At 45.9% G+C, this 19,346-nt stretch overlaps 9 protein-coding genes across 9 annotated transcripts; 4 read left to right on the forward strand and 5 right to left on the reverse strand.

The window, feature by feature from the left end:
- Positions 1-77: 77 nt before the first annotated feature.
- On the forward strand, positions 78-1,544 carry HD556DRAFT_155966 (uncharacterized protein). The gene is made up of 11 exons (XM_041309750.1): positions 78-191; positions 299-360; positions 410-507; positions 555-634; positions 685-692; positions 760-903; positions 955-970; positions 1,034-1,076; positions 1,132-1,140; positions 1,199-1,236; positions 1,289-1,544. Exons 1-11 carry the CDS (start codon positions 187-189, stop codon positions 1,443-1,445), a joined length of 660 nt encoding a protein of 219 aa, XP_041163384.1. The 5' UTR covers positions 78-186; the 3' UTR covers positions 1,446-1,544.
- A 503-nt stretch (positions 1,545-2,047) lies between these two features.
- HD556DRAFT_1348428 (uncharacterized protein) lies at positions 2,048-4,327 on the forward strand. The gene is made up of 14 exons (XM_041302311.1): positions 2,048-2,153; positions 2,259-2,510; positions 2,568-2,602; positions 2,653-2,819; positions 2,926-2,989; positions 3,045-3,142; positions 3,192-3,271; positions 3,322-3,329; positions 3,391-3,534; positions 3,592-3,607; positions 3,659-3,701; positions 3,757-3,765; positions 3,824-3,861; positions 3,912-4,327. Exons 2-14 carry the CDS (start codon positions 2,479-2,481, stop codon positions 4,063-4,065), a joined length of 888 nt encoding a protein of 295 aa, XP_041163385.1. The 5' UTR covers positions 2,048-2,153; positions 2,259-2,478; the 3' UTR covers positions 4,066-4,327.
- A 610-nt stretch (positions 4,328-4,937) lies between these two features.
- HD556DRAFT_156169 (uncharacterized protein) lies at positions 4,938-5,845 on the forward strand. Its single transcript, XM_041309751.1, has 2 exons — positions 4,938-5,452; positions 5,507-5,845. The coding sequence occupies exons 1-2, from the start codon at positions 5,053-5,055 to the stop codon at positions 5,728-5,730; spliced, it is 624 nt and encodes a 207-aa protein (XP_041163386.1). The 5' UTR covers positions 4,938-5,052; the 3' UTR covers positions 5,731-5,845.
- A 274-nt stretch (positions 5,846-6,119) lies between these two features.
- HD556DRAFT_1348443 (uncharacterized protein) lies at positions 6,120-7,440 on the forward strand. Its single transcript, XM_041302312.1, has 4 exons — positions 6,120-6,308; positions 6,400-6,466; positions 6,525-6,684; positions 6,744-7,440. The coding sequence occupies exons 1-4, from the start codon at positions 6,215-6,217 to the stop codon at positions 6,945-6,947; spliced, it is 525 nt and encodes a 174-aa protein (XP_041163387.1). The 5' UTR covers positions 6,120-6,214; the 3' UTR covers positions 6,948-7,440.
- Positions 7,441-7,503: 63 nt separating this feature from the next.
- Positions 7,504-8,832, reverse strand: HD556DRAFT_1348445 (uncharacterized protein). The gene is made up of 10 exons (XM_041302313.1): positions 8,769-8,832; positions 8,621-8,718; positions 8,496-8,572; positions 8,438-8,445; positions 8,236-8,373; positions 8,172-8,187; positions 8,078-8,120; positions 8,020-8,028; positions 7,926-7,963; positions 7,504-7,875 (listed from the first exon to the last, which is right to left on the reverse strand). The coding sequence occupies exons 1-10, from the start codon at positions 8,800-8,802 to the stop codon at positions 7,728-7,730; spliced, it is 609 nt and encodes a 202-aa protein (XP_041163388.1). The 5' UTR covers positions 8,803-8,832; the 3' UTR covers positions 7,504-7,727.
- An 846-nt stretch (positions 8,833-9,678) lies between these two features.
- On the reverse strand, positions 9,679-10,445 carry HD556DRAFT_1348463 (uncharacterized protein). The gene is made up of 6 exons (XM_041302314.1): positions 10,401-10,445; positions 10,336-10,351; positions 10,240-10,282; positions 10,179-10,187; positions 10,088-10,125; positions 9,679-10,037 (listed from the first exon to the last, which is right to left on the reverse strand). Exons 2-6 carry the CDS (start codon positions 10,344-10,346, stop codon positions 9,890-9,892), a joined length of 249 nt encoding a protein of 82 aa, XP_041163389.1. The 5' UTR covers positions 10,347-10,351; positions 10,401-10,445; the 3' UTR covers positions 9,679-9,889.
- HD556DRAFT_1348488 (uncharacterized protein) lies at positions 10,399-11,477 on the reverse strand. Its single transcript, XM_041302315.1, has 8 exons — positions 11,429-11,477; positions 11,330-11,364; positions 11,116-11,279; positions 11,058-11,059; positions 10,944-11,011; positions 10,793-10,890; positions 10,664-10,737; positions 10,399-10,613 (listed from the first exon to the last, which is right to left on the reverse strand). Exons 1-8 carry the CDS (start codon positions 11,461-11,463, stop codon positions 10,460-10,462), a joined length of 630 nt encoding a protein of 209 aa, XP_041163390.1. The 5' UTR covers positions 11,464-11,477; the 3' UTR covers positions 10,399-10,459.
- Positions 11,478-12,272: 795 nt separating this feature from the next.
- HD556DRAFT_1348492 (uncharacterized protein) lies at positions 12,273-13,323 on the reverse strand. Its single transcript, XM_041302316.1, has 6 exons — positions 12,926-13,323; positions 12,722-12,862; positions 12,655-12,670; positions 12,558-12,600; positions 12,393-12,494; positions 12,273-12,342 (listed from the first exon to the last, which is right to left on the reverse strand). The coding sequence occupies exons 1-5, from the start codon at positions 12,927-12,929 to the stop codon at positions 12,435-12,437; spliced, it is 264 nt and encodes an 87-aa protein (XP_041163391.1). The 5' UTR covers positions 12,930-13,323; the 3' UTR covers positions 12,273-12,342; positions 12,393-12,434.
- Positions 13,324-14,924: 1,601 nt separating this feature from the next.
- Positions 14,925-17,874, reverse strand: HD556DRAFT_156899 (uncharacterized protein). The gene is made up of 9 exons (XM_041309752.1): positions 17,752-17,874; positions 17,372-17,629; positions 17,299-17,316; positions 17,169-17,247; positions 16,985-17,115; positions 16,909-16,933; positions 16,763-16,857; positions 16,583-16,712; positions 14,925-16,524 (listed from the first exon to the last, which is right to left on the reverse strand). Exons 2-9 carry the CDS (start codon positions 17,587-17,589, stop codon positions 15,016-15,018), a joined length of 2,205 nt encoding a protein of 734 aa, XP_041163392.1. The 5' UTR covers positions 17,590-17,629; positions 17,752-17,874; the 3' UTR covers positions 14,925-15,015.
- Between the last annotated feature and the right edge of the window lie 1,472 nt (positions 17,875-19,346).

Below are 19,346 nucleotides of genomic sequence, written 5' to 3' on the forward strand. Positions count from 1 at the left end.
TCTTAGGACGATAACTCGTTGTTCTAGGTATCCTGATATACGACCATATGGCAACCCTACCAGAAGAAATCGCTTTCATTTGGCGTCGTCCGAAATCTCTGTCTGCAATGTTATTTCTGCTCAATCGCTATCCCGCTCTGCTCGTCAATATCACCAATATAGCTATGAGTGATTCGCCGCTTTCTTATGAGGTTCTATGATTTCATCGTGTGTATACTAAACTGTCAGGCTCACAACTTATTTCTCTATAGAGGTGTGTTTCACTCTGGTTCTTGAATATTGCTCAACAAAGATTTAGCTGTTTGGGGTATGCACTATTCAGAGAATTATCTGTCATTTTCCAAGCAGTGGTTGTTTGCTGTGAGTAAAAATTCACTATTGCGAGAACTTCATATACTGAGAATTGAAGTTATAATGATCATTCGCACTTATGCTCTCTACGGTGGCAGCAAGCGCCTGCTTACTTGGTTGACAGGCATAATGATTATTATTGCGATAGCAGTTTCTGTGCGTCTTCACGTAGAATTTTACACTCTTATACTGATGGTTTCTAGGCGGGAAGTTTTGGACAATTTTCAGGCGATACGGTCCTTTTGCCTGGAGTTGGCTGCTATGAAACTTTTACAGCAGCGACGTACGCCATCCTCTTCACCCTTCTGTGTGCCTATTCAAACGTTGTTGTAGAGCCGCCCGTCAGTGAATTCCAAGGCTAATTTGCATGTAACTCGATGTCACAATCTTATTCGAGTCCAATTACAGGTCTTGGGTTGGCATGGGTGGCAGACATGATATTCCAATCATTGATCTTCATTCTGGTAGTGTACAGGATTTTCAAAACTAGACGCTTGCTGCGGTTCTCTCTAGTCGCCAGGAGAGATGTCATTGATATCATATTTCACGATGGTGAATTTTCTACTGCATCTGAATTGTGCACGCTGACACAATTAAATGCAGGTGCGATGTATTTCGGGTGAAGTTACTACTTGGGATCATGATTCAAGTGGTTCTGATTTGATCATCCGCATGCCCTCAGAGCCATGGTGCTTGTCAACGTACCGAACACCATGACGTACTACGTGAGTGAACGAATGAACATCGATGGCGTCACAAACCGCTTACAGCTTGAATCAGTCTGCTTCAGTGAGCATATACAGCCGGATCTCATATTCAGGTTTACTATTTCCTGACGATTGGCAAGGTTGACATTAGAGGCAGTCTTTCCACATTGACTAGCTGGTGAGTGGTTGATGCAATAAGCAATTGATGTTATTTATGACATGACATCCAGCTTGTCCGTTACTCTCGTCTCTCGACTGATGCTTAACCTCCACAAATCTATGGACGCTGGCATTCTCTCCATCCCTTCCCAGGACGAAGGTCCCAGCCTCGCTGTCCTCACAACTAGGGTCAACCTACAGTCCGCAATTTCCTCTCACCATTGTTAGGCTGGCATTGGATTCTATTTCTGGATGTGAAGTGGCGGAGATACTTGGTAGGAGTGAAAAGCTGTTCTTGTAGTCGAATCTCGCGTAATCTGTATGTTCATCGTGCTAATTATCATATAGTCGTCCGTAATCAAATGAAACTGTAATCAAGCCTTTCAACGAGGGAATCCTGTCCCCGTTGATTCCCTATTTTAGAGTCACTTAACGATGTAAGGCCGACTATGAGTTCGAAGGGGATTGAGCACAGATCGAATTGTTATGAGACAGGCGAAGATGATAGAAGGTTTGAACAGATCGACGTAGTTATGAGACGTTTTAGGTAGATAGCGTGAAGGGTAACAAGATGAGACGGAGACCTCCTTTGGAGCGTTCGGGTGTGCTTTTGAGCGGGGAACCAATGTATGAGATTCTGCTGTAGATGAGTGTGCATGGGCTGTATATATATGTTTTCGGATAGTTGACTGGGCCAGAACGAGCATATGGAGCATATGGTGAAGATCAAAGCAAGGAGATCGTGGAATCTGAGCACAAGGTAGGAAAGGACGGCGTGATCGGGCCTCGGCCCCTCGGATGCTCTTCGCATTACTGAATCACGTGGATGACTTTGGGCGTCACGGTCTTCTTTTTGAAGTCGTGATCGGGGCGTAGAGGATATATACGATCCTTACAGCGACGACGTGCACCAGCTATCTCGAGACTTGCATCAAGGTGGTGCCATCAACTTTCTGAAGCAAGTACTATACGCTGCTAACTCTTCTTTTCGGATACCCCTTGATCACGATGGTGATCATGTTCCTCGTTCTCAACTTGAAGAAGCCCTGTAACCGCACAGCCCATCATTGAATCTCGTCGGTTGAACGGGCCAACACCGGGCCCACATGAAACATCTACAGGAATGTATAGTACAACACTATATTAAGTCTAAAACTTGATTTTGGAGTCGAGGGCTAATCTCATTACGGGCAGTATTTGGCTTGTATATAACAGATCACATTCTCAACGCCTTTATTCTGTTGAATTTTGCCTCGTCGCGATGGACGTTACTAACTCGGAAATGCAGCAAGTGTGAGTGATACACACATAGATTCAGTGTGTGTCCTGACGGCGACTGAACATTTACAGGCTGTTCAACATGTATATCATCCTGGCGGGAAACAGTACTCAACCTTATTTTCTTCTGTATCAGGATGATAACACGATATTCTAGGTATCCTGATATACGACCATATGGTGACCCTACCAGAAGAAATCGATTTTATTTGGCGTCGTCCGAAAACCCTGTCGGCGATGTTATTCCTGCTCAATCGTTATACCGCTCTGCTCGCCAGTATCTCCAGCTTAATCGTGGATTTTCAGCCTATGATTTCAGATGAGGTTCTGTCATTTCATTATGCGTGTACTGAACTGGCATGCTCACAACTTATGTAGAGGTGTGGTTCGCTCTGGTTCTTGAACATGTTGTTTTGCTTAGTAAAAGCTTAGCTGTCGGAATTATTCGCTATACAGGGAACTGGCTCTTTTCCTCCAGGGAATAATCGTTTGCAGTGAGTACAGGTTTGTTGCGAGAAATTCACATCATGATACATGGTAAAATTATAGTCACAATGGCTATGCGCACATATGCTCTTTATTGCTGTAGCAAGCGCCTGCTTGCTTGGATGGTAATCGTCATGGTTTCTCTTGCGGGAGTGTGTTGTGTACGTCTCCGTAGATCTTTGGATTCCGGAGTCTACTAATCGTTTCTAGGCGAATACATTTGGACAATATTCAGACGATTTGGTCATTGTGCCAGGAATTGGCTGCGATGAAACATTTTCAAAAACAGTGTATGTCGTCCTCATCCTCATTCTGTGTGCTTGCTCAAAAGTTGTTACAGAGCCATCCGTCAGTGATTTTTAAGTCACATTTACATACAGCTCGATGTCATGACCTTATCTGATTGCAGGAATTGGACTGGCATATGTGGCCGAGTTTATCTTCGATTTATTCATCTTCATACTCACAGTGCACAGGTATTGCAAAATTAGAGGCTTGCTGTGGCTGTTTGCATTCTCCAGGGAAAATATCATCGATACCATGTTTCACGATGGTGAATCTTTCATTGTATCTGTATTGATATTGTAATCACTGAATCAACCGAATCCAGGTGTGATGTTTTTTGGGTGAGGTTGCTGACGAGATAGTGATTTGAGTGATTCTAATCCCTATTCCAGAGCGATGACACTGACCAATATACCGAACATCCTGTCGTACTACGTGAGTCGCTGAGCGAATATTGACGATATCATGGAATGCTCACAACTTGTATCAGTCCGGTTCGGTGAGCATACAAATCGCTCACCTTGTATTTAGCTTCAGTGTTCCTGACAATTGGCAAGGTTGGCATGAGAGGGACTTTTTGCACATTTACTGGCTGGTAAGTGGTTGGTGTGATACGCACGGATTGATATTAAATATGACGTGTAGCATTTCTGTGACTCTCATTTGTCGGTTGATGCTTAACCTGCACCAGACTTTCGATGCTGGCATTTTCTCCATCCCTGCTCAGGACGATGGCCCAAGCCTCGCCGTCCTTACCACCAGGATCGATGTACAGTCCACGTTTTCTTCCCACAATTGATAGGCGATATTGGATTCTGCTCCTGGATGCGGAGTGGCGGGGCTTCTCCCTTGAGGCGGAAGGCTGTTCTTTTAGTTGTTTTCTTAAGCGCAGCACTGGGCGGTGCTTAATGTATGTAGAAATTTCATTTATTTATTGCCATCTTTGGTGCCTTAGATATACCAATTATTAGCTAATATTTATTGTACATGTGCTCGTCCTTGCGGTTTGCAGTCTTGTGCGAGCCCGTCATGATCGTGGGGGCTCCCAACATATGTTCACGATACTCAGTGTTAGCGCTCTAGCGTGGATAGGCTACGGAAGTAAAAGTGAAGTGGCAAGCAACTGTGGCTTGTGCATGGTCGTATAAGGCTGTTACAGCATAGATGTATTGTAATTGAGCCTTTCACGATGGGCAGTGGGCGAAGATGCTGTCCATTGCCGCAAGCGAAATCGACAATCAATCAAAAATCAACACGAGGCAGAGTTAAGAAGTTAAATCATTGATCGAGAGCAATGGGATTGCTTACAAAATTTACCATTTCAGGTAATTTTCTACTTTGAGCACAAGGATTCATTGATCGTTGGGCTCGTTACCCACTTCTCTGATCCTAATTATACTCAACGTGCTGCAGACAAATTATGCGGAAGAAAGCAGAATGCAAATGTATATCCGATGTCAGTGTTGAAAACCTCGCTTGATGCGTTTGCGCCGCACTTATATATCCTCGTGGGTCCAAACGTGCTGGAAAACATGCCAATGGCAATTACTAAATAAGTCAATTTTCCAGCGCGAATTTCCTCGGCGCATTTTTTTCTGGCTTCTTTTGTTGGTCCGCAGGCAATTGCTCTCTCGATTGCCTTCTTTCGTCGTATTCAACTCTCGCTATATATCTAGGGCCATGTTCGTCCTATCATCCCAACAAACCAGCCCCGCCACGCCTTCTGACAGCCCCACGAAACCTACCTCTATCACTCGAAGAATCTTTCTCAACCACGAGCTTTAAAATGTCTACCTCTTCCAGAATCTCCACTGTCTTTGGCAACTGGCGCAAGACTTCTCTATCCTCGGTTGACATTGATCTTGAGGCACAAACTGTGACTGGTGCACAGGCCTCCTTCACTCTTCCTACTGCCATCCAGGCAGCTCATTCTGCTGCTACCTCTACGCATACACCTCAGCAGAATGACGATACCACAGATCCCATGGATGTCTTTTTCGGGGTCACTCGCACTCGTGCGACTCGCGAGAGTCGCCATGACTCTTATGCCACTCCTAGTCGCATTCCCATGGCTTTGGATGGAGACGCGCCTCCTCCATATACAGATGCCACTGAGCCTCCAGCATACAGCTCCGCTCCTGCAGAGCCTGTGACGCTTGCTATGTATCTATTCAAACGTGGATTTTGTGAGTATTGCATCTGCTCTGCACCTATTATATTTATCTAATCGAATCTCACAGTCTTCCCACCTTTCTGGGTACTTGGAGCATTCATTCTGTTCTTGCCACTCGAGGCCCCTGCTGACTTTGAGCCAACGAAGCCTGAGGATGAGCGCCAGGAGTTGGTCCGGATCATGAGAGATGCTGAGGTCAAGTGGGCTAAAAAATCCGCTTGGGCACTCCTGATCTTTCTCGTTATGGTTGGCATTATGGTTGGTGCTATTATCGGTGTCCTGGGACCGTAAGCACTCTCGACACACGCCCACTTTTCCCCCACATGACTATTTCATTCGCTCAAAGACCATTGCATGGATGATTTCATTTCCGTCTCCGTACTTCATTTCAACGTCCTGAGGCCGGCCTCAGGTCATAATCACCCAGTCTTTCCTTATATTCCTCGGAACTAAGGTTCTTTGTATCACAGTAACTAACTCCTCACGATATTCACACCCAAGAATAGGTCGGGCTGTATAACTAGATGTCGGTATTTATAACTATATCATGTATGATGAATACCGCGAATAAAAAAAACATCGTTGTAACTTCGTGTATGTTATTTCGGCACGTGTACGGCAACTGATGAAATTTGTCGGAGAATAAATCATAAATTATTCGGGTGTGGATGTTGCGGAGTATTTTAAGCCTTGCTCGTTTCCTCAAATCACTCGCTCGTTTAAAATCGCTGTGTCCTCTGTCTTTACACATTCCCTCCACACCAAAAATTTGACCATGTTCCGCCGTCTTGCCCTCACTTGCGCCGCTTTGCTCAGTGTTGTGTCTGGACAGTTGACCATCACGTCTCCCGGTGCCAATGACTGGTGGGGTGAGTACCCAGGATCCCAGATCTGAGTCGCAATGCTGATGACTTAATGTGCACCCTTCTTGGCTTTCGTTGGTCAATTCTCTGTTCGTAGTCGCGTCGTCGGTGAACACACTCGCGTGGTCGTGCACGACTTCTCCGTATCTAAACTTCACCATTCTGTGCGCACGGTCTCCTTTGATGCGCGTGAGAGCCCGCTCAACTGACACATTTTTGTAGTCTCGCCAACTCGGACCTCTCTGTTCTCCCTGCACCCCTTGCCATCATCGCCGTTCAGCAAAACTTTGACTGTTCCGAATCCATCACCCAGCAGCAATCCGCGCAGCCCGCTGGCTCCGGCTACGTTATTCAGTTTGCCAGTACTCTGAACGAGACTGACGTGCGTGAACATTTCTCAGGCTTGTTGACAAATCGTGTTCAATGTTTTTTATATTACAGATCTATGCCCAAAGCCAGCCTTTCGAAATCAAGGCTCTCGGCTCGTCTTATCCCACCACCACCAGCAGCGCAGGCAGTACTTCTACCGGGAGTGCTTCCGCTGGGGCTGCACAAGCCACCAAAACTGGTGGTGCCCTCGCGGAATATGTTCCTGTAGGCATGAGCATGGTCGCTGCTCTTGCTCTTGGCTTGGTCGTCGCCTAATTCATTCTTGGACTTGGACTCCGATACAGATATCCCTTTGTTTATTATCTTTTCTTCTTCAGGACCCTCCACTTCGTGGAACATTTAACTGCCTTGGGAATGTCAGTTTTTTACAGCTTTATGGCCTAATGTGCGGTGTGATGATTTTGGACGTTGTGGTTTAACGCACTGTTGTTTTGCTACTACTTGGATGGCGTTATGAACTTGATTCAGGTTGTGTAGCCTGATCGTGCAGTTGTTGAGTTCATGGTCGTTGAAGATGTGGCAAATTGATCATGACATGTTTTGAGTTATGACCGTGTTAGGACCGCTAGTACAGTATACTGGTCTGGTTATCAACTGCCGCTCATTCTTTCGTGCGGACCAAGACCACCGTTAAGCCAGACTACTGCCTGCAACTAGTCCCAGACTCCTACGACGTTAGTGGAGGAGGGTAGTTTGAAACTTGTTGGTTGTTACATGTCCAAAAAAGGAGGCTATGTTGGACCTGGCGTATCATGGTTAAGAGTTTACCAATTGCAAACAGCAAAACTTAACGACCGGCACACCACCGCACGGATGAACACGTTTGGGTAATCCAATTAGCCAATAATGCATCATGTACGTATGGTCTATTTATATACAATCCTAGGGCAAAGATAACAATAAACGAGATGTTCCAAATATACATTTATCGAGCACTGGCACGCATACCACGCTGCATTCAAAAGGACAGAGTAGTTTGTGACTTCCAACGAGAGTCCCGCCACTTTGAATCAATAAGCAGAATTCAATACCAGCCTACGGATCGTGGGAGGAATCCTCGAACTCTACGTCGACCTCGGTGGTAAGGGCATGGGAGCTGGTCTCAGCAGGGGTGGACAAAATGCCAGTGTCAACGCATCCGTGCAGGTTGAGCATTAGGCGAGAGATGAGAGTGACAGACATGCTGAGGGTCGTAATTAGGGTCGCTCTGTGTCTATCCCATCAACCACTCACCATGTAGTAAATGCGTTCAGGCTGCCTGTGATGATAACCTTGCAAATTGTCAGAAAATAGTCAACCTGGTGAAAACATGCGGATGTGTGCTCACTGGACCACACTAAATTATGGTGAGTGTGCGATTGAATAATTTTTTTTTGTTGACTTACGAAGTATGTCAGAATGTTGGGTAAATTGACTAATGCCATCCCTCTAAGAGAAAGCGGATCAGTTTCACTCGCATATTTTTGCTAGTACTCTCACGCGAAGTACATCACACCTGTGCTCGGTTGGTTCAGTGTTTACAATATCGGTGCGACGAAAATACCATCTTCGAATATGACATCAAGGATATCTCTCCTAGATATTAGGCGCGGCGATCCCCTAGCTTTCCAAGTCCCGGAGACTGTGAGGACAAAGATGAGCAATTCGTAGATAAACATTGCCACCCATGTCGTCCCATGACCTGCGATTGGACAATTCCGTAGCGTCATTAATTTACACCCAGATGTGACTTAGAATGCACTGACGGAAAGATCTGACAGGACTTTTGAGCAGGCATGTGAAATGATGAAGGGAGTGACATACGTTGCCGTTGTGTATATTTCATGGCAGTAGCCGTTGTGGATCGCACTCCTTGTTAAATTAGGTCCAAAAGCTCCCACCTAAAAGTTCAGCAGAGTTGAAGTCTAGAATCTTTCGTGAACACATACCGCCGATGCTGCTATAAGAACAACGCCCATGATTAGCATCCATTTAAGCAGGCGTTTGCTGCAGCCGTAGAGAGCATAAGTGCGAAGAGTCAATGTGACTGAGAATCTAAAACTTCAGTGTCTTTCTCGTGATACACTTTTAACTCACGGCAAATGAAGACTTGTTGGAAAAGACGTAACATATGTACGGCCAACAGATATCTCGAACAGCTAAGTCTTTGTTGAGTAAACTAGTAGATATTCAAGAAGCAAAGTGGAAACCTCTGCAGGGATAAAGTAAGCCTGTCAGTTGAATATATGCACAAGATTGTAGAACCTTAGTAGAAGCAGGTAGGAAATTGCTCATTAGATCAAGCATGTTGCCGAGAACGGCGACATAGCGATTGATGAGAAATAACACTGCAGACGTTGCTTTTGGACGACGCCAGATAAACATGATTTCTTCCGGGAGGGTTACCATGTGGTCGTATAGCAGGATACCTAAAATATTCCGTTATCGTCTTGAGAATCAAAATGAAAAGTCGCAGTACTGATTGCCACTAAAAGGGTGTACAAGTGCACTAACCTGGCAAATTGTAGTAATGTCAGTGCGCGATTAGCATACATAGTAAATCGATGCGTTTATTACTCACACCTGCTGCGCTTCCAAGTCAGTAGTATACATTAGGAAGACAATATCATAGGAGGAAGGGGTGTTGAGACTCGATATCGACTGGAAAAATTTGTCATTGGTACTATAAGGCCTGGTTGATTCAGGCCTGAATTGACCCATTGTTAATGCGACTTAACCTTACGGCCGTCCTTCCGTAAACGACTTACGTGGACACTAAACCTGGACTTTCCTGATTTGGCCACTACCGCGCACGTTCCACTGTCGCATAATACTTATCCTCGTCCTGATCCTCGCTGTATAGAGCCCTAGTTAGCTGCCCAAACCCTCGAATGACCTCCGGATAGAGTAATATTCATACAGCGAGGATTAAGGCGAGGATACTTTGTGACAAGGTGTAGAACGTACGCGTTAGTGGTCAAACCAGGAAAAGGTTGAGTTCTTAGCTAGTGATCAGTAATTGACATGTTCAGGGACTCGGCCCTGTTGGGAGTCAATCTACTTCGGAATGGAAACAGGTCGTCACTATACACACTAAATGAGCCGTTTCTACATAGATATCGAGCCCGCATACCATGCTGCGTTCAAGAAAAAGACTCAAAGAACCGTTTTTAATTTCCAACGACACTTCACATCCATAAACAGAATCCAGTACCAGCCTACCAATGGTCCGAGGAAATCGCAAACTCTACGTCGACCCTGGTGGTAAGGACCTCGAGGCTGGTCTCGGCAGGGGAAGAAAAAATGCCAGTGTCGACACATCCGTGCAGGTTGAGCATCAGGCGAGAGATGAGAGTGACAGACATGCTGAGGGTCATGATTAGGGTCGTTCTGTGTTTATCCCATCAACTACTCACCAAGTAGTAAATGAACTCAGGCTGCCTCTGATGATTTCCTTGCAAATCGTCAGGAAATAGTCAACCTGGTGAAACATGCGGGTATGCTCACTGAACCACACTAAATCATGGTGTGAGTGTGCGACTGAACTATACTTCATTCGCTGACTTACGAAGTACGTCAGAATGTTGGGTAAATTGACTGATGTCATCCCTCTGAGAGAGAAAGCGGATCAGCTTCACTCGCACAGTTTCGCTAGCACTCTCACGCGAAGTACATCACACCTACGCTCGGTTGTTTCAGTGTTTACAATACTGGTGCGACGAAAAATACCATCTTGGAATATGACATCAAGGAGATCTCTCCTGGATATTAGGGAGAACCGCAATCCTCTAGTTTTCCAGGCCCTGAAGACTGTGAGGACAAAGATGAGCAGTTCGTAGATAAACATTGCCACCCATGCCATCCCATGACCTGCGATTGGATAATTCCGTAGCACCATCAATATACATCCAGATATGACTTAGAGTGCACTGACGGACAGATCTGGCAGGACTTTTGAGCAGGCGTGTGGAATGATGAAGGGAATGACATACGTTGCTGGAGTGTATATTTCATGGCAGTCGCCAGCGTAGACCGCAGCATTTGAATCATCTCCAAAAGTTCCCGCCTAAAACTTGAAATTCAGCAGACTCTCAAGTCCAAAATTCTTCGTGAACACGTACTAACGCTCCTGCCAGAAGAACAACGCCGATGATTAGCATCCATTTAAGCAGGCGCCTGCTGCAGCCGTAGAGAGCATAAGTGCGAAGAGTCAATGTGACTGAAAATTTGACACATTCAGCGTGTCTTTCTCGTGATACACTTCTAACTCACGACAAATGAAAATTTGCTGAAAAAACTGTAACACATCTACGACCATCACGTATTTCGAACAGCTAAGTCTTTGTTGAGCAACATAATAGATATTCAAGAAAGCAAAGTTGAAACCTCTGCGGAGATAAAGTGAGTCTGCCAGTCGAATACACGCACAACATTAATGTAGCACCTCAGGTGAAACGGGTAGGAAACTGCCCATTAAGGCAAGAATATTGTTGAGAACGGCGAGGTAGCGATTGATGAGAAATAACACTGCAGACATTGCTTTTGGACGACGCCAGATAAACATGATTTCTTCTGGGAGGGTTGCCACGTGATCGTATATCAGGACACCTAAAGTCTTCAGTTATCGTCTTGAGAATCAAGATGAAAAGTCGTAGTACTGATTGATGCGAAAAGGATGTACAGGTACACCGACCTGGCAAATTGGAATGTTAGTTCGCGATCAGCATACATAGTAAACCAATGGGTTTACCACTCACACCTGCTGCGCTTCCAAGTCAGTAATAGTATACATTAGAAAGACGATATCACAAGAGGAAGGGGTGTTGAAACCTGAGATTGACCGGAATGTTAGAGGTTTGATATTGGCGTTGTACTATATAGCCCGCCGCCTCCTCCACGATCACCAATCACTAATCCACTGTACCCAGCAAGGGCGATCACATTCGGTAAACTGAGTTGCAATGGACGGAGAGGGCGATGTTCCAAGATACTAGTCCATTTACAGCCCATGGCGGTCCGAGGACAAGGGGACAAAATCGACTATTTCGGTGAAACGGGGCCTTGACTAGGACACACAGTGCAGCACTAGCACAAATCAGCACACTGGTCGGCGGTCCGGAATTCGGAATCGGATAGTGTTAACCGCCTTATCCAGCTACGTCCACCAGGTATATCTTGCACGTTCTGTTGAGAATAGTTACAAGTTCTTATACCCTAGGATAGAAAGATATAGATTCATTCTGGGGAAGCGAACATGTCCGACGGTCGTATTTTTCGGTAAGTTCCGCTCCTTTATGATACAACTCCGCTAGTTGCAGCGTGCACAGGTCTACTGATTGAACATATATGCCTCGAACCTCAATGCATTCACCGCGTTAGGTGCCAGCTGGGAATTGGAAAAATATCCATGGTAATCATCAGAATGAATTCTTCTACATATCGTCTGTAAAATTACAACACGCTAACTAAAAGCGAAGAAATTTCGCAACCAGGAACAGGATCCAATCAACCAGAATCAGCTTAAAAATTGTGAGAAGAGAATTCGGCATCGAGTCTAGTGGTAAAGACATTGGGGCTGGAGCCATCGTTCTGGATGGCAGTGGATAAAATTCCGTCATCCGTGGATTTGTGCAGGTGAAGCACCAGTCGAGAGACGAGAGTGACGGACATGCTAGGTATCTTATTCAAAATCGATTCCTGTTTATCGCATCAATCACTCACCAACCAGTAAATGTGGCTAGATTCCCTCCGGTGATATCCTTGTCAATTGTTAGGAAGTAGCCAACCCGATTGTAAGATGCAGTGTGTGCTCACTGAACCACACTAAACCATGATGCATGATGTTGTGAGTGTGCGACTTAATTGATATATTATCTGTTGACTTACGTAGTATGTCAGGATGTTAGGTAGATTAATCGATGACATCGCTCTAAATCAACGCAGATCAGTTTCACTCGAATCACAGTTTCACTATCAATCTTACGCGAAATACATTGCACCTGCATTTGCTTGTTTCAGAATTTATACTACAGGTGCAACGAAAGAAATACCATCTCGAAATATGATATCAATGATATTTCTACTGGATGGAATCAACCGCGGAGATCCCCTAGTCTTGCAAGTCCTGAAGACTGTAAGGACAAAGATAAGCAATTCGAAGATAAAAACTGCAATCCAACCCAATCCATGACCTGCAAGTGGATAAGGTAGTAGCATCATCAACTTGCATGCAACGTGGCTGAGAATTCACTGACGCATGGCTCTGTCGTGACTTCTGAGCAGGCACGCATACCGATGAAGGGAATGACATACGTCTTTGCTGTGAATGTGTTATGACAATCACTTCCTTGGATGTAAATCGCGGTATTTGAATTATTTCCAAAAGAACCCGCCTAAAAAGATCAACAGAATCTAGAGTGCAAAAGGATATGCGAACACATACTGATGCTCCTCCTATAAGAGCAAGACCGATGATTACTATATAACTGAGCAGGCGCCTGCTACGACCGTACAGTGCGTAAACGCGCAGAGTCAATATAACTGAAATCTTTCAGGGCATGTATCTTTCGCGATCAACTTTTTACTCACCGCAAACAATGATTTGTTGGAGATAAAGGAACAGCTCTCTGACTAGCATGTATCTCGAACAGCTAAACCTTTTGTAAGAACAACAATATATATTCAAAGAAGGGCTGAAACCTCTGCAAAAATAGATACATCGTAAGTCTGCCATCTGGGTAGATGCATCACAAAATTATCGAACCTCATCCGAAACTGCGGGCAAGAAATCGATAAACAAGCCAAAGATATTTCCCACCAGGGCAACATAGCGATTGGCGAGAAACAACGTTGCAGACAGTAATTTCGGACGACGCCAAATAAACGCGATTTCTTCTGGGAGGGTCACTATATGATCGTACATCAGAATGCCTATGATATTTGTTATCGTCCTGAGAACAAAGATGGAAAGCTCCGGTACTGTTTGCCACGAGAACGGCGTTCAAGTGAAATAACCTGGTAGATTTTAATGTCAAGATGAAGATATTTGTGCGCGTATGACTCACAACTGCTGTTTTTCAGTGATATCCATTACAACGAGGCGATGATGCAATATAAAAGGTGTGTGTTGAGAATGCCTGCCGCACTCAGGCTATTGCAACATTATTATATACATATCATCAGGCGATACGATGGACTTACAAAGCTAGTGTCAGTGGTAACGTTTCGATTTCTTGCTGAAACATCAGGAGCACGTTGTCAGCTTGTTGCTAGTCCAGTGACCTGACTGTTTCAGCACAGCGCAAGTACATGCGATGTTTTTTATTCTATGATAAGGCTGAACGCCGTGCAGTTGCATCTGTTTCATAACACATCAAGGGTCCACGGTGCGCAATGCAAACAACACAATATATATACGGCCATAAAAATACTCGGAACTGCGTGCCGAGATGAAGGCTGCCTTCAACTTGTTGTGTGGCAGGTGTGTAAAAATCGAACTTATCAGATTGCTACTTACATCAACGTTACCATCAAAGTTGCCATCGACGCCACGGTGTATTAGCGTTCTTTATATTTTTTCTCACTGGTCTGGGAGATGATCGATGATCGCTGGGCATGATACATAGCATGTGTGCAACACCAGTATCAAGGGGGAATATGGGAAAGTTAAAAATACGACTTTGTTACAATTGGGTCTCCTCGACGACGTCCATCGTCCCAAGAGACTCAGATGTTACAATATCATGGCGCTTGATCCATTCAACTATGTTACACAGCATCCTGATACGTAGATCATGGGTTTTTTGAAGCTTACTAGGTTACACAATTGCGCATGCCTGAGGCTCCAGATACTTTATTTTTCCCACAGACATACACTTGTGCCATCTAGAGTTGAAACTGTCACGCGGGTCGCGATTTACTGTGGGGGCCTGACGATATTGACCTATGCAAGACGATAGATCAGAAGCCCAAAATAATTTGAGAACTTGAGGGGCACTGTGATACGTGTTAGTCTGCCCAATGGAGGTCGAACTAACAGTGATTCATATCACCGCGTATGGCATACCATAGACAACACTGATATAGCTATTAGTACTACACGTGCGATCAGGTTGATGAGGAACATAGACATATCATATCTGCTGTATCTCAAGAAATACTAAGAGTGCGTAGGTACAAAACTATTCGTACTCGCGCATAATGGTTATCAAAATATACTTATCCGGGAACATCAAACGAAAACGAAAGAAACAATCGTGTACGTTACATCATGCTAAAGAGTACTATAATCGTCACAATGGGAAATAACATGCACCGGAAACTGTCACTGAGCGAGAACGACGAGCTAGTGCGTACCTGACCCGACTTTCACCTTCTCCACCATCCCACTATCGACCGGCGTGTACTCGAAATTCTCTGGGCTGCCGTTGAATGAGCCGAGGAAAGGAGTAGCCGGACTGAGAGTAGATGAGGTGCGAGACGAATAAGTTAGCGCCGGAGATACGAGAGTAGGAGACCTCATGTCATTTTCGAATGATAGTTGTTGGACCAAAGAAGGCGACTTCTGCGCGGGAACGTATGCTTTTGAGGACACGGAAGTAGAATTGTGGCGATGGTCCTCTTGATCATCTGACCGGGGCTGGAATGTTTGGGGCGAGTGAAGATAGTTCTGCGGACCACTGTCGGGTTTATCGTTGGTATTGGACGTAGCGATAGTGCTGTTTTGGTTATTGGAGCGGCTGTCCGTGTGCTGATAACTGTGCTGAGATGAATTCGATGCGAGAGGGGAACGAGGGAGAGTAGCGACTTGTGCTTGCTGCCGCAGAGAAAGGTGTGAACGCGAAGAGAACTGAGAACGATGGTGCAACTGCAAAGGAGAACACTTGGAATCAAGGTGCTGAGGTGGCGCAACAATTTCGATAGCACGACTAGGCGGTTTCGTGATCCTGACGTTGCCAGCGTCACTGCGGAAATGCAGCTCGTTCTGATAATGGGTGCGGAGATGGTCATAATGTGACCTGGACTCCAGCTGATGTTGGCCAAGAGCATGGAAGTCGTCCTCGGAGATTGGCGGTAGAGCGTCGCCCAAGAACTTCGACCGGTTTGCCCCACCCAGGGTTCGACCAGTGAGTGGATAAGTGGCGATCTGCTCCGGGGCGTGGAATACTTGCGCATTCGCATTGAGTTTACTTCCAGATTCTAATCGTCCAGATGAAGAGGCGCGCCGAGGGAGAGTGAGATCGTGTGGGTGCACAAGTTGCTGTTGGGTCTGCAGCTGTTGGTACTGTTGTTCACGTATCCTCGCGTGAGCCTGGAGGATGAGCTCCTCTGCGGGAGTGAAGCCGTTCCTCGCTTGTATCTGGCTGCGAGGCTGCTGTGCAGATGGCTGGGCGCTAGCCGTGTACAGCGTTGCATTTGCGAGGGCTTGAAGGTGGGCGCGATGGGCATCATGCTCTTGGTCAAGTGTCGACCCCGTGTAAGCGTGTGTCAAATTCAGGTTGTGTTGCAGTGAATGCAGAAGGTCATCAGTGTAGGGATTCGACTGAAGGTCCTGGTACCTAGTCGACGGGGAACTGTCATACGGATAACCAAGATGCTCTGGCAGAGACGTAGATACGGGAATGTTCCCTGCTGACACGGAGGGAGGATTCAGATTCGGATAGGAGTGATGAATACTTGATAGAGAAATCTCGTCGCGAGGCTGACCAATGATGGGGATGTCACGGGCACGATTTACATGGGTCTTGCGAGCGTGAGCTTGGAGCTCTTGGCCACGAAGGTTGAGAAGGGCAGCTTGAGCGATTGTCAAACGCGCTGGAGACTGGTCCCCATTCTTGGATACTCTCTCTGATCGCTAACGCAAGACGCATGAATCAGTTCAAAGTAAAACACATCTCAATCAGGGGACCGACCCTTAGCTCCCGTTGTTCAGCACTATCAGCAAACCGAACGGAAATCCTGCATCCAGGGTCATTCCATCCACGGACCATTCGACCATGCAGGCGTTCGATGGTATCCTCTGCAGCTGTACGATTCTCAAGTCTATACTAGGTGGATCAATTACAGAATTTCAATTTCCAGAACAAACTAACCGAACGAAGGCTATTATCCGAGGGGGTTCACTGAGCTTCGTTTTAAAGAAACGGCTGCTCTTGATGGTGTAAGGGTGCACCAAAGCAGTAAGGCTCTGTATTCGCATGTAAATAACGTTGCATATGTAGACATCAGCTTCACATACCTCTTCATCAATCGAGAGCGGAAGTCTGAAAAGAATTATTCAGTACCAAACCGAGCTTATATCGAGGTCACCTTACCCCTCAATGTATAGGTTGGTGGATAACCCATCCTTCAGTTTTTCCATCCGCGCTTTGAAAGAATCTTCATCGTGCTCTATTTGAGAGGGGCTTTGCTGAGCGTACACTGTACCAGGTATGCGATGGATTTGCTGTATCGGGAATTTTTAAGAATACGGGTGCATACAAGAAGAATAATGTTGACCTTTGAGAATGACGGATGTAGATTGCGATATTTACGAAGACCTTCGATACATTTTTCTGCTGAATCGACGTCGCTGAACCTTAGCAAGAATGTGAGGTGGACAATCGCACAAAAATACATGTCCACCTACAAAACGAAGCCATACCCTCTGTTTACCAGAACGTGAGCTTCAGAATTTCGTGCCGTGGCAGAACCGGACATACGTTGGTTTCTCGCTCACATGCCTAGTGAACGACCTCACGCTCTTCACCTCGCCAAATGGGCGAGTGAGAGCAAAGAGTTCCTGCTCCGGAAAATGAGGGGGCAGTCCATTGATATATATATTTGGGGTACGGTGTGATGCGCGAGATGCACTGGGAAGGCGCTGGGAAGGCGTATCGGGACTCAACGACAACTGTGAGTCGCTTGAGTCAGGAAACATGTGGTCATACGAAAATTGCAAGCCTGTAGGACAAGAGAGGCTGTACGAGGCTGCAATCCGATACGGAATGCGAGTAAGTCGAGGGGAATCACAACTGATAAAATAAAACCTCACGAGAATTGGATAAAACTGCAGTAGAAAGACTATAAGGCGATGCCGTACCATTTTCCTGTAGATTTAGGGACGGATTATTTGGTCTGGTGACAACATGGTTTGTAGACATAGAGATAGTATTAGAATGCGAAGAACTGCTGGGCTTGGGGCTGCCAATGTTAAATTTTTGGGACGGGGAGAGAGAAAGGTTGGGCTGAGACGAAGAAAATGATGCACTACTACTAAGGATATTATTGGGCGGCGACGAATCTGAATCCGGCGGTGTGGGTGGCGCTTGACGAGAAGAGATCGGAGTGTTCGGTACAGCGTCACAAGTAGTACCGGCTGAGGCGCTATGTTCAAGATGCTGAAACTGCTTGTTATCGAAGGTAGGAGAAGCTGGGAAAGCCAGAACGGCAGATTGCGGTGGCGAAGAGCAGGAAAGGCTCATACTGGAGGATCAGGGCAAGTGAATTCGCGGGAGAGAAAGGAAGCAAGCGAAAGGCAAGCTTTTAGGTAAGGTGAACGCCGGTGGACTGTAACGATTGCAATACGAATAGTATGAAGAAATTGGTTGAAAATCGTTAAGAGTAGCGGTGTGAAGATGGGGGGAAGGAAGAAACAAAGAAAAAAATGGAAAAAATGAACTTGCGAGGTTTATATTCAATTTTCAACATATGACGCACGGGACTTCGAGGTTGGAATACTGTAAACCCAATAAAATGTGATGAAAGAAGCCTGGCTTTCACCATCTAATGTCATTGTATACCCCATTTTAGGTCGGTCGCTGCCCAGATTTGGCAAGCACTCAAGTTCGTTTTGGAGCGGCGCAAATAGGATATGCACGTCGAGGGCATTCCATGTTCCAAAGGGGATCTCGTTCGCAACTTCTTGGGTCCACTTTTCCTTCTGTTCCAGCGCGATATTGACAGAGAATTAAGCTTTAAGAAGCATAGGCGAAGACCAGAGAAAATCATTGCGCAAACCTGACTGACGATCCAGAATTCATTGGTCCCAGAAGATGCCAATCGACGGAGACCAGACAGCAAGCAACCAGTACTTCCGATAACACATGTGCAACTGGCCCGGCATCTATTCGTGTTCGATGCTGCTTGGAAACAGACGACTATGAGTGCTTCATCGAGTGTCAAAAAGACCAAACCAAGCGTAGCGACTGGCAAGGGCGCTGACAGAAGCAGGTCCTGCGAATCCTATCTGATGACAACGAAGACGACGAATTGCGCGAAACCTGCCTGAACCTGGTTCAACCTGACCTGTACTAGGGAAATGTCCGAGCAATGATATCATTGTCAAAGCACCATGATCGCAGGAAAACCGTGACAGTTCGCAAATCTTTTGGTGGCAGTGTTGACTCGGAAGAACTTGAGGAGAGAGGCAGGGTGGCTGTGCCATCTGCAAAACGGACGCTTCGCGCTAGTAGCTAACTTATTCGGTTCGAACTTCGCGGAAACTCTTTGACATTGCATGCCGCCGCGGCGGTCCACCGAAGTGGCCAGTACATGAACTCGCAGTTTCATGGTCACTGCCAGTGGGTAAGGTAGCAAGCCCTTGACCATTTTATTTGGTATTGTCTGTCCACGCACTTTACTCGGACAATTCATATATCACTGACTCAAAGCAGTGTTTGTACAGACAATGATATG

The sequence above is a fragment of the Suillus plorans genome, assembly GCF_016647745.1.
Source record: "Suillus plorans strain S12 chromosome Unknown HD556scaffold_12, whole genome shotgun sequence".
In the NCBI taxonomy this organism is placed as follows: domain Eukaryota; kingdom Fungi; phylum Basidiomycota; class Agaricomycetes; order Boletales; family Suillaceae; genus Suillus; species Suillus plorans.